Genomic DNA, 14,000 nt, shown 5'->3' on the forward strand with positions numbered 1-14,000 from the left:
TGATTTGTAGACGATACTTTTAGATGGTTTTTTTGACTTTACCATAATGTGGTCAATGCATGATATAGATCCATTTGTCGTTCTTGTTGGTGAGTTAACGGTACTCACTAATCCATTAAATTCTAGCATGTTGATATAGTCTTGGCTTTGGTGGTGTTGGTTGCTCGGTAGTATGTTAATATTTAGATCGCCCATTATTATGATATTTTTGGTATTGGAAAGATTTGAAAGTGTGCAACTAAGACTGTTTAGAAATGGCGTGATGTTACGAGTCGATGGCGAGCGGTATATAGCGAGGATTACTGTATCATTGTTGTATTCTATTTGTGTGCAACTTGCATCCTGAATTTTTAGTTCGGTTACTGTGAAGTTTTGATTATTTTTTGTGTAAACAACAATCCCATCGTTCTGATTATCAAACGTAGTTGAATTGTGTGATGTGTAATTTTTTATGATTTTAGGTGTATATGTGTTTGACAACCAGCACTCGGTCAGAATAATTATGTCGAAAACAATATCTATGTGGTGAAGTTGAATTAAGAGTTCGTCAAAGTTTTTATTTATAGATCTTATGTTTTGGTGCATAATTTTTGTATTGGCAGAGTTTCCAATCAGGCGTTTACACATATGAGTATCTGAAGTTGCGTAAGAAAGATTTTGGTTGTGTAATTCCTCATCAAAAAATTCCATTGAGAAAGGCATGTTGATATAATAATTATACGAAAATTTAAAAAAAATAGTTTATATGTTTATGGGAGCTCCACTGTCCGTGGCAGTTACCGGGAGTTTCACCCTAGTTGCAGATAGAGAATTACCGAAGTGGATAATTATTGTTGTAGTTCGAAACAATAAATGTAAAGTTTCTCCTTACCGTTTGATTATAAAGGGTGATCGGGCCAATAACTAACCGACGTTGGAGCTCTCCAGAAGCATCTAAACCATTTTTAACAGGTCATCAGCGTGTTTAATGTAGATGATTTTTTCTCCTTCTTTTTTTCTAATCATAATTTTTGAATCTTTGTACCACACATAATTATATCCCCTTTCTTTCGCCTTTGATTTTGTTCTCCATAGAAGGTCTTTGTAATGAGGACTGAGAATTTCGCTGATGTAGATTCGTTGACTTTCTGGATCCTGCGCGGTGGCTGAGCTTAAAAGTTTCCAGTTTGTAAGAAGTTGGTATCTCTTTTGTCTATTGTTTAGTTTAATATGTATTTTTGGGGGGACTCCCGGTCGTTTATCAGGTATCCTCCTCACGTCCACTATATCTTCTCCTTTTATGTCCACTCCTGCAATTGAAGCCACCCGTTTTATATCATCAGAGGGCTGCTCGTCATTTTTTGGAATGAGGCCGGCAAACTCCAGTGAATCTTCTAGTGATCTTTGATCAACTTCCGCCAATCTGACTTCCAGACACTTTATTTGTTTGTCCTTTTCGACGAGTGTATTCCTTAGTGACTCTACTTCGGAAACCAATTTAGTGATGGTTTACATTTTAACAATTAGATCGTCATATTGACGGCTGATGAAATCTCTCGAGTGTTTACTCTCTAAGTTTTCATCGTCAATTTTTTTAATAATTGCCGATTTAAAAGCTTCCAGTTTTGTTACCATTTTTTTTCCATTTTCTCCATAAGTATGTCAATTTGTGAAGATACATCTACAGCCAAGCTCGTTGTCGCGGGCATTTGTCCTTTGCTTCGAAGGTTTTTGTCGGCAGACATTTCTTGTTTTTGTGCTCTTTGTAGTAGGAAAGGTTGGAAACTGGCTCTACTACTCTATGTGGATTCGCTGCGTTATCTGTGTTGTTATTGTGGCTGAGTGACGTTTGTTTTGGAATGTCAGCATGAAGTGTTAGGACACTATAAACTCACAGATCACTCTGGTTTCGTGCTACCATTTGAATACCGGATCACTTGTAAGGTATTTTTTTAGTTCGGTTTAAGTTTTGGCACTGTTATCAATAAAAAAATTGTGGATGAATAGAAGAAATATAACTGATTTATTTTTTTTGTTTTAAATTATTCACTCCGAACTTAGACTGTTGTGAACTTCTGCACCTAAATCAACTTTAAAGATCCTACCTCAACAATCGTTCCGGAACTAAGTACCAAATCGGCTGTGGTTTGGTAAAACCCTTCAAGCCACAATGTGACGAAAAAAAGAAGACGATAAAAACAAATATTTACAAATTCACTGTGGATACACAAAAGTGGTTATTAGTTTTAAATTGTTATTTGTAAAATATAGGAATTCTCTTTATAATTATGAGAGATTTGACGATTGAGTAATTTTATCTACGTTTTCTCGAAATAACCTTAAAAAAATATTTACGCATAAATTTAGATTTTAATATTAAAAATTACTTTACCATGTTGTACTTCGAAAACTATTCTAAATGACACTACTGAAAAGTAACATTTAAAAAGTGTGGCTTGAAGGTTTCTACCAAACTACAGTCGATATACCACCTACGGTACATATGTTCACCTATTTCTCACTTTCATACACACTTGGTAACAAATCTATATCAATTATCAACATATTTAACATTTACAACACTTTTAACAGGTACTTGAATTATATTTTAAAGTAACCATGATTATTTCAGTGATACTTGAATGATATTTTAAAGTAACCATGATTATTTATTAAACTGTTATACGTGGTGGAATTATATAGTATTAAAATAGAAAATAAAACATTTTTTAACTTATTTCCACTTGTTTATTTTACCAGTACCGGTTTCGTCCTATTATGGACATCTTCAGGCTGAATTTCAATTGCCAGCCTGAAGATGTCCATAATAGGACGAAACCGGTACTGGTAAAATAAACAAGTAGAAATAAGTTTAAAAATGTTTTATTTTCTATTTTAGTAACCATGATTATTTCAGTGATACTTGAATGATATTTTAAAGTAACCATGATTATTTAAGAGGTACTTGAATGATATTTAAAAGTAACCATGATTATTTAAGAGGTACTTGAATGATATTTTAAAGTAACCATGAATAGTTAAGACGTACTTGAATGACATTTTTAAGTAAACACGATTATTTTGGAGCATCGAATAAGAAAAATATATATTTTTAATAACCTACAATCTGTTTTTTTTTATATTCTTTGTATCATGCACTTTGTCATTTATTTATTTAAGTCTTTAATCCAGCGATACTGGAAGGATGGTGCAATACCAGTATGCCATCTTACTTGATATGTATACAACTATTATATTGAAAAATTTAAATTTAAATAAAATTAAAAATAATTGATTAGTAGATACCTAATGATATGATAATTTAAAATAAAACATAATATAAATAAGTAAAATTGAAAATTAAATTTAAAGGATTGTCCATCGCGGAGGTCGCCGAATTATCTGAAACCATATAATTATTATATTACTAGCTGACATGTACCCGGCGTTGTTCTTCTTTCTACTTTCAATAAATATAGTATTATATATATATATATATAAACCTTCCGGAAGAAATTCTCTAAATGATAGGGAAAACCCTATCAAACTCCTTTGCATAGTTTAGAAGAACTAAGCACACAAACAGACAGACGAGGATAGCGACTTTATTTTATACTATTTAGAGATAAATCGTAAATCTTTAATCGAAAATATTCGTTATCCCATGGATAAGCTATCAAGAGGATTGTGAAATACCTCCTATGCATTATTTTCTTTCTTTTTAATCTTCAATTTAAAAAAAATCTGTATCTTGCAAATAAATAAACTTTCTATATATTATGCGCATCATATCCGTAGTGCGGCTTAGTTTATATATCGAATTAAAATTATGTTTATCGGAAGCATTATCCGTTACATAACTGATCATCCGTTCATTTTCGGTGCTGACAAGAAAAATCAGCTTTTCAAACAAAACTCTTTCGACCACATGCGGTTTCTTGACTGTTTCGTGGCGTTAGCATCAAAAATTATAATACAGATAATTGTGAAATAATTTAACTTCTCGGAATGGTTACACCAAGTTGTAAGCGTTAAAAGTAGGTACTTTCCTATTCAGGGCACATTGTTGACGTTAAAAGTTACTTATACGATATTTTAGACGGTTTCACCAACTGAATAATAAATAAACAGCTCTTTGTTAAAACAGTTCTTGGTTAAAAGCAGGAGCAAACACACGAAGAAACAAGGACTCTAAAGAACTAAAGGTGTTAAGATATTGGTGAGAAATATTCCGCTAATCTTATTTGCGTAGTTCTCCGTTTTCTAGAATAAATCACTTATTGTGCGTACCTGCTGTTTATATTTTTAAAATAAATATTTTTTGTTAAATGGTACAAAGCTAAAATATAAGTAAAAACTATAGATGGTGTAACGACTACTAAACTGATGCTACGTATACAAACGCGAGCCTGACTGCCGATTTAAACCTCAACTATGGTAAAGGGACGAAGCAACCGCAAATGGCGCGAAATGCCGCTTGCAGTTCCTTTGTTCCTTTCCCATAATTCGTGTATAATACGTATACGTACCATAATATGTATACAATACTGCTGTCACGGGCGGAACCACATTACCGTCCTTAAGATTCTCAAGGACGATGATGTATTTTTACTTGTGACCACATAATAAAACTTTTCCTAAAACATGCGAACACCTCAGCACAGGTTCTCGAAGTGAGGTGTTCACAAAACATTTCTACTAACCAAACGTAAAAACTTCGAAGTCTACAATGTACAAAACCATATATAAAAAAATATTTTATTTAAAATTAAATTTAACAAAAATATATCTGAATACTCCACTGCCCAAAATCAATACTCAACCACTGAAATAAGCCAAAATATACTGGTTACTCCCAGTTTGAATACAGCTTTTGGATAGAGAAATATTTAATTCCATGCTCTACCAAATCCAACAAAAATAATGACAAATATAAATATATTTTTAAAATATTAAAAATTTTAGCTGAGAGAACAAAGTAATATTCAACTTACAAACATTATGGAGACGATGTAAAGACAAATTGAAACCAAATACAAAATAAAACAGGAAACCCTGGTGAGGAGGACTGTGAAAAAAATTGAATTTATACTTATATTGTACTTTATACCTACATTACAAAGAATAAAAAACCCTTACAAATCCTGATTATCAACATTTCACATTAGGTATATATAAATTAGCCACAAAGTACACATAGTAATTTAGATTCTTTTCCTTCTTCTGAAAATGTTGCGAACAAAAAGATGGTCTTCCTCGTGCATCGATTGTTTTTATAATTATTGTGTAAATCTTCAACAAAATTTTATCAATTATTTCTCTTTTCCAGGTAACTCCCCCTCAGAATGTGGCTTTGTCTACCTGACAGTATCTTCCTTGGTGACCAACAAATGGATAAAGGACCCTAATGAAGATGATAAATTGGAATTGAATTGGGACCTCACACAGTGCGCTGGTGTTGCTGATTCTGAAATTCCGAATAAGGTAAGCTCCATTTTTATTTAATTTATCTCACATACTCTTTACTGAATACAGTAAATACTACATGGGTGATGTACTGTACATATCTCGCTGGGAACAGCCGGCATATATTTAATTTATATACATATTATACTCATATGGTCAGTGGAAAAGTGACCTCCCAAAATTATACGAGTATAATTATAGGGTTTTCCAATAAGAGGTGTTATTTTGATATTCAAAGAAAAATGCCATTTTTTAATATAAATGATCGAATGTTTATTTCATTATAAATAAAAAGGTATGCCGTTAATAGTGAAAAAATAACATCAGTCAAATGACTGCTACGACCACGCCTACAAGACCATATCCTTTTCATGAAATTTTCCATAACCAAATCGCAAAGTGGCTGCCTTATGTCCTCGATAGCCTCACGAATTTCATCTTTGAGGTCTTGAATCGACGCTGGGCTGTTGACGTAGACCTTCTCTTTGACGTGACCCCAAAGGAAGAAGTCGCAAGGTGTTAAATCACAAGATCTCGGTGGCCAATTGTGATCACCTCTTCGAGAGATAACACGGTCCGAAAACTTTTCCCGTAAAAAATCAATGGTTTCGTTGCTTGTGTTGCACGTAGCGCCGTCTTGTTGAAAGTAAACGTTATCCAATTCCGGCCATAAAAAATAATTTTATGGCCGGAATTAAATACACATAACACCTCTTATTGGAAAACCCTATATATTAAACGTTCATTCAAAATATTACACATATCAAAAAAAAAAATCAAATTACCTTCAACTTATGGACTCCTAGAGCCGCCTCTGATTATACCTACATTTTGTTTGTAATCGTGTTGGTTTCAACAACTTTTAATTATATGTCACCACGTAAGGGGACGACAATTATTAACAGACCTCATGGTCACAGAAAGCTAATCGTGTAACTCCATTTCTAGACAGTCGATTTCAGATAATCATCTCGATGCTACTTAGCCTTTCACCAATATATAGAAAATAAATAAAAACATTTATGTCGCGTTTTTTTTCTTTTTGAATTTTTTTACAAAGTGCATGTCGACGTAGAGATGAAAAAAATATTAAGACGTAGACGTTTGAAATGACACTGTCAATAATATTTATCTTTGTTCGCAATTCTTTATAACTCCCTGCGGTCACAAATTCGTGATTAAATAATTTCCACAATCGTCATAGTAATTAAATAGTTCAAACCTTGTTGTAATTTTAGTCTGTTTTATTGTGGGAGGAAGTAAAATAGATTAACGATGTTAGTTTATTGGAGTGTTTTGTTTGAAAACAATGATTATCCTACACTTCTTGAAAACAAACACTTAAATTGTAAAGGATTGTTTTGTATCGGTGATCAACGATCATTCAAAAAGACTCGGCGGCATCTTTGTCATATTTATAGCATAATAAAATTAATTCTGTCTGTTGTTATTCAAAAATGGTTATCAAATGAATGCACGAAAACGATGAAGTTAGCTCCTGACCTATTGTTTTAGTATGACCAGAAGTTTGTAGGACAAGACAAGATATTTTTATTGAGAAATACGGGCAGGCTATCTCCGCAAGACTACGTTTGACTACGGTCGAACTGATGTATTGTCGCGCTGTCCTATCCTGCGAGGTCGAGGCTGTGTTCGCGGTGCTGATACAAGACAGAATTGTACTTCCTTTTGTAGTGTCCTCGTTTGAACTCATATATTCAACTTTATGTTGATACCACAATAAGAATCAGGGCATGGGAAAGGTATACTGGATCTAGGATAGCAAATAACTTACTGGTCAATTCGTCGTGAATATTAAATAATTTTTATATGTTTCCAGATCTCATTGTTCAATGTCAACCCAGAGACAGCAAAAGTCCAGCCTTTGGAAACGGTCAACGTAGCAGATCGCCCGTGGAATTACCACGTTACCCAGGTATCCCTGGGACCTCTGGTACTTCCAGCAGAATGGACAAGAAAAGTATGTTCATTTGTCTGTATTGTCCGCATTATGTTTTTGTTTAACTTAAATTCAGTGGGTTGAAATACTTTTCAATTTTTGTGTATTGAAATTAATTAAATTATGGTGTTTTTGTAATCTGTTTGTATTTTTGTTATAACATAACCTACGTTACTATATCTCTATGCCTACGTTAGAGCTAAAAAATGAATAACAAACATTACTGTAAATTGCCATTTCAACACAGGCGTTTCACACCTAACGAGAAAGGCAATAATGTTTAATAAATCATTATCAAAAATTGTAAATATTTTAAAAATCATGAAGGTACATAACAATAGTATTACAACAACGCTAAGCTTGTTTCCTTGTTTGGTGTTCACAAAAGCTAAGCAAATTTTGTAAAAGTCTGCCCTAGAATGGGTGTTCAAGGAAAGATTTATTTATGGTATTAAACAATTGAGTGGATCAAAGTTTGCCATTTAATATCACATGCATGTTGATCTGGAAGAACGTGGAAAGTAAATTGAATATAGCTTTGTGGAAAGACCATAAAAGCATCGTCCACGTTACGGATAAGTTAATTGAAATGACTTTACCAACGTTTATTGAATATATCTGAAGAGTCTGCTTGTCCAAATATATGTTTACATATCTCCCCTCTCCTCGTTCTATTCGTTCTTCATTTTCTGTTGCTATAGACCAACTGGTTCCCATCTCTTGGAGCTCATGTATAGTATAAGCATTATGAAAATCGCCTTCATAAGAAGCTGTCATTTTTCAATCAAACTGAAGGCATCCCCAACAATCCACACCTCTAGTTTTTTTTACATATGCAACATAATATGTAAAAATATGCAACAAAAAAACCTAGCTCCAACCTGATTATTCTATAAAAACACATTAAAATTATCATCTAATACTTATATTTCAAACAGTAAAAATAATTATGTGTAATCCAATGTTTCAGATAAGAGAGAAGAACAAAGCGAAACTGGTAACTTCTGGACCCCAATGCCTTCCATTCTGGATTGCCAGTTATAGAGACGAAAAGCTGCTCAGTACCAATTGCTTGAAATTCCACCCAACATGGATGTCCGATATTAGGTAAATATCTCAAAATATTGACTAATTAGGTACCTAAATACATTCTACCTTTTTTGCAACTTCTATCAATCTAGCCAATATGTGCGAGTACTTGGATCGAATATGCCTCGTAGTAGGTTTATTTTTCACTTTCACAAACCTTGTTTGTTTACTTTTTTCTTCCACCTTCTCTTATCTAAAATGGATTGTTTTATATGGCTCGCTCGGTCTTCTGGGATGTGCTTGATTTGCGCTTCCTTCGACACTCGATTCCACAGAAGCTCCTTCTCCTCACAATTGTCAGTTAGCTTTTTATATTTTTGTTGACTCATTTCTATCTTCTGCTACGAGAATCATACTAAATATCCATTCTCTGATTTTGCAAAACTTGTTACTATGACGCCCAATAATCGTTTTATCTAAATTTCAGGTCCTATATCGCTGACATCCCGCTATCCAGACTTCTGATCCCTGGAACCCACAACGCTGGAGCCTACGCCTATGGATCCAGCGGATTGAGGAACGTCTTCCAGCGATACGTCTTGTGCCAGGATAGGGACCTCTGGACCCAGCTGGTATCTGGAGTCAGATACATGGACTTTAGGATTGCTTATTACGACACGCTTCAGAGCATTTTCCTGCCGAAGGGTGATGGATCAGACACGTAAATAAATCAGATAATTCTTTAGAGGATAATTTTTTAGCCTGTTAGCGAACATTTTGGTGGAATGAATGGAGTAGTGATGGGACAAAATTGTGGAAAAAGGTTATTAGATGTTAGTGTTAGATATAATCGACCATTTCATACTATAATATGATCAAATTCTGAATGATGGCCTTGCGACAATAAGTATTCCATTTCTAGACGATGGTAGAGGGTGCAATGCATGTATTTTTGTGCTTTTATCATTATTTATTAATAAATAAATAAAACAATACATTTAAATCGACTTGTTCAAATTGCTGGACCATTTGACCGGTCAGTGGTTGAGTGGGCATAGCGCTTGGGTCTCACCCGAGCGTCGCGTGTTCGATTCCTCGGCTGGCTAAGTCCTCCATCACAACACAAGCAAAATTTTCGGCTTTCTGTGGTGGTAGTAGGAGATTTTCAAACATTGTTGGGTTATTCGTAACCCTGGAATGTTTGTCTTTCTTTAAAAAAAAAAAAAAAAATTATTTAGTTTTTTACAATTTTTTGGTGTGTTAAGACCACCAAACTAAGCACATGCCCTTGATGTGGTGGTTGATTATATATTCAGTACATTAAAATAATAAACGATGTATGAAATATAGAAGAAATTAAAATTAGTATGAAAAGCACATAATTTAAAAGAAAAAAGGAGTATACACGGTGTCCGGAAACTCGCAGTACAAGCGGCAGTTATTGTGATGGTCTATATAAAACATACTTAAATAAAGTCTTGGACAAATACAAAGACCTTCCTAGTAAATTTTCAACAAGAGTTTCTCCTTTCAAAATCTATTTTCCTTATAATTATTAGAAGGTTTATAAAATGTTATTATAACGCTAATCAAATGCTGAATGGGTTCATTTCACGGTCTCCGTAGTCGAGGGGTAAGGCTCTCGACTAGCAAGCTGAAGGTCAAGGATTCAAATCCCGGCCTGTGCAAGTAAATTTTATTTCATTAATTTAAATGTTTTCACAATTTTCTCATTTAAAAAAATTATAGTATGGCCGTGTTTGGTGACCAGATCTGAATGGTACTCCCCCACCCTCCTCTTCCCCATCTCCTTCCCCTCCCACTACCTTCAACCTCACAACATACCCCAATTGGGAATACCATAGTCTCAGAATAACAGAATAATTAATTAATTTGAATAAAGACTGTTTATGTGCCGAGACACAGTTGTGTGGCGGTCTTTCTCTGAATAACCTTGGGAGGAAATAGCGGGATAGTTAGTTAAGAATGTGAACACTAACATGTTTTCAGTGACGTTTGTTATCATAATCATATATTATATGATTCACCCCACTCCGTTTAAAATAATTGCTTATTTTAAGATGTGGCAGATTGTTTTTTTGAGGGTCACAAGTCACAGGTCATATTTTCGGTGCGTAGTAAAATAATTTTTGTATCCTATTTCAGATTATGGCTGAATCACAACATGATCAAGGTCACACCACTTCTGCCCCTGTTCAAAGATATCAGACGTTTTTTGGACACCACAACTGATGAGGTGAATATATTACTCAAACAACAACCATTTTTTGATTTATCAAAAACATGTTACCGTGATTTATTTTTAGGGTATAATGCCGTAATGGGTTTCCTCCTTCTTTAGCCAACTTTTCGGTCAGCATTAAAATGTCCATCATCAAGGCAGATGTGTGGATTCTGGTGAAGTGTGTGTTTATTGTTTATGTATGTAAAAATGATACCATTTTGCGCCCGTAATTTCTCTTAGGGTCGGTATTTCAGTATAATAAGTAGTTAAATTAATGTAGTTTTCGGCGTTTAGTTTTGGTGTAGCCGTCAAGTACCGGATACTAAGAATTATTAAACTTACCCGAATCTCTATTACCGAATATTAACGGAGTTTTTTTATAAGGAAACGTTGGCTTAAGAAGGAGGAAGCGCGACGAGGCGTAATGACCCTAAAATAGATCCCTATAATACTTAAGGCCGTAAATCTTAAATCATATCCATGACAAGTTTTAATTTTTGCTTTGTTTCTATTTTTGGCTCATACCTTGGCAATAAAATGATTAATCAATAAAGATCTGTATAAAATGATTAACGAGTGATGATTGACACTCTAAGTATCGTCCTGACAAACTACCACCACTTAGATTCGAAATGTAACTTGAAAAGGCTTAGTGACCAGAAGCCACTATATATACACTACATCTCATAACAAAACTAATTGGAAATGTCATTATTTTACTGGCTCCGGGCAGCTAACGGACAGGACTCCTGGGCGGTATCTGCAACAACCAAAAATTTCCTACCAAAATTTGATCAAAATTTCAAGAAAAGTCAAAATTTGTTTTTTTTAAATATATTACTGTTCCACGGATATTTATCCGTTAACAGTTAGTAGAAGTTTTCTTATTTTAACATTCAGAGTCATTAAATATCCACTGTTTTAGAAAGTTCATGCAATAGCACTATTCCCATTCCTCTTGTCGCGTTATGCTCTATATACGGCTTATACGTGGGCACGTATAAGCCGTAGCATTCCTAGAGCAATGGGCTTTTAGTTAACTCAGGCTCCTACTAACTAACTCCTACATCATGACTGAACTATGTAGAAAGACATAAATACAATACGTAGACATGCAAGAAAAATGAATTCAATTTAACTTACGATACAACCATATATCCTTTTTCAGATTGTAATCCTGGACGTGCACCAACTCCCAGTCGGTTTCTACCAGTCCAACGAAATCCTCCTCTGGAGGCACCACATCCTCCTTGACGTGCTGAAGCAGGAGTTTGCAGACCACATCCTCAGTTTTGAGGAGGTCATGCTGAAGTCTAAGGCTATCATCGGACCCACCGTTGGAGAGATTTTGAAGACAGGGAGGAGACTGATCATTGGATATCCTGACAGCAGTGTCACTAGTCGTAAGATCTTTTTCTACTATTGTAAAACCACGGCCAGCCCTCTTCAGATGCAATTGGTGCAGTCCGCTCCGGGCGCGACTTATCAAGGCGCCGATAATACCTAACCAAGACAGCGCCCTTGAGATTTTTCTAGCGCAAGGAAAACTGTGCCTATCAAGAAAAATTACCCATTATTTCTGATCAAAATCTCCATTAATTTAGTAGGAAACTTTTGCACTCATTATTCAGTCGGCCACAACAATTAACAATCAGCGGAAAATAATAATAAAATATTCATTTTCAAATACTCAATTATGATAAATACCCTACAAATTAAAACTGAAAAAATATAATACAGAGTCATCGAAGAAGGTGTCCGTTATTTTAAAATTAAATAACTAAGTGTGTATTAAATGTATACTATTTATGTATACAGAAAAATACGTAGGAAATCTATAATTGTTTACATTTTTAGAGAATTTCGATTGAGTTCCCCCTGTTGCACGGCAAACATCTAAGCGATAGTCGATGATCCCAGTACGCACATGTCAGGAGTTTCAGTCTAAAGGAGATATGTCAGGCTTCCAGCTGGCCATAAAATAGCAGGACGGAATTCCGCCTCACTACAGTCAAATTCCCTGGCCGTTGGATTGGTAGGAATATGAAATCAAGTAGTAGTGTACACAAATTAATTAATATTTTTATTTCGCTTTTCAGAAAACAGATGGCTCTGGCCCAACGTCAGGCACATGTGGGGCAACACCAACGACGCATACATGCTGAAGGACTACTTGGACTCCGTCATGAACAACCCATACAGACCCACTCAGCCGGGATCCACACCTCTCTGGTCAGCCATGGCGCAAACCACCCCCAGCACCCTGGACGTCATTCTCAACACCGAAGGAAGCCTAAGAAAAAACGCTGACGTCATCAACAGAAACCTAACCTCCTGGTTGCAATACGAGTGGTGGAACAAAGCTAATATTGTGTCCAGTGACTTTTATCTGGGAAATAACTTGGTGGAAGTTATGGTTCATCTTAATAGCTTTAAGGGGAGATTGATGAAGTCTGCTGTTGGGAAGTTTTTCTTTCCGAATGACGTTTAATTGATACACAGGATTGTACTTAATTATGTTATTTATAATTAGCCATTGTAGTATTAAGTTTAATAAATTACTAATAAAATGTGTGATATAACTGGGTTTTTTTATTTTTTATATTACACATTACACACTTTCAAAATTTATTAAAAATAGACACTATTTCTTACATTTTTTATTATTGAACAAACGTTTTATTTGGAACCAACAACGTGGCGTTTTTTTTTAAAGAAATACATTTCCGGGTTACCAATAACCCGAAATTATTTGAAAAACTCCTACCACTATAACTATAAACGGAAAATGTTGATTGTCCAAAGATGGAGGACTTATCTAGTAGAAGGTTAAATCTGCAATGCCTGAGTGGGAACCCGATGCTTTAAGGCCGAGTGTAGTTTTTTTATTAATTTAAAATAATGATAATATTATTAAGCAAATCGATAATGATAGTGTTTTCAACAAGTAAAATTTTTTTTATACATTTTTTAAATTAACATAGGCTTAGTAATTATCAAAGTCAAATCGAAAATATGACCTTTTTCAGACTGTAATACGTGCGTTTTAAAAAATACTATTAATGGCTGAATATCGTCAAATAATACCTGAAGGGGTTTTCTTTAAACGTACGAAAAAAAAACTAAAAAATAAATAAAATAGGTTCGCAGTTTAATTTTTTCATAAACACTGATTGTACTTGTTTTTAAAATGCAGATTATAAAACTTTGGATACGTTTATTTAACAAAACTATACGATTAATTATTGGTATTATATTTTTCCATTTTTTAAAGTTAAGTTAATATTTTTTATACTACAATTTAAGAAAGAACACTTAGAT

At 34.2% G+C, this 14,000-nt stretch overlaps 1 protein-coding gene across 1 annotated transcript in view; it reads left to right on the forward strand.

Annotated features, from left to right (window-relative positions):
- LOC149419759 (PI-PLC X domain-containing protein 1-like) overlaps window positions 1-13,208 on the forward strand; it is a 43,709-nt gene extending 30,501 nt beyond the window's left edge. The window contains exons 2-8 of the mRNA XM_089637009.1: window positions 5,309-5,463; window positions 7,286-7,426; window positions 8,376-8,512; window positions 8,922-9,155; window positions 10,601-10,691; window positions 11,848-12,082; window positions 12,779-13,208. Of these exons, the coding sequence (XP_089493135.1) occupies window positions 5,309-5,463; window positions 7,286-7,426; window positions 8,376-8,512; window positions 8,922-9,155; window positions 10,601-10,691; window positions 11,848-12,082; window positions 12,779-13,170 (1,385 nt within the window). The 3' untranslated portion in view covers window positions 13,171-13,208. The remainder of the gene's footprint in view (window positions 1-5,308; window positions 5,464-7,285; window positions 7,427-8,375; window positions 8,513-8,921; window positions 9,156-10,600; window positions 10,692-11,847; window positions 12,083-12,778) is intronic.
- The last annotated feature ends 792 nt before the right edge of the window (window positions 13,209-14,000 follow it).

The sequence above is a fragment of the Hesperophylax consimilis genome, chromosome 11 (genome assembly GCF_061612785.1).
Source record: "Hesperophylax consimilis isolate HC1 chromosome 11, BYU_Hcon_1.0, whole genome shotgun sequence".
Taxonomy (NCBI): domain Eukaryota; kingdom Metazoa; phylum Arthropoda; class Insecta; order Trichoptera; family Limnephilidae; genus Hesperophylax; species Hesperophylax consimilis.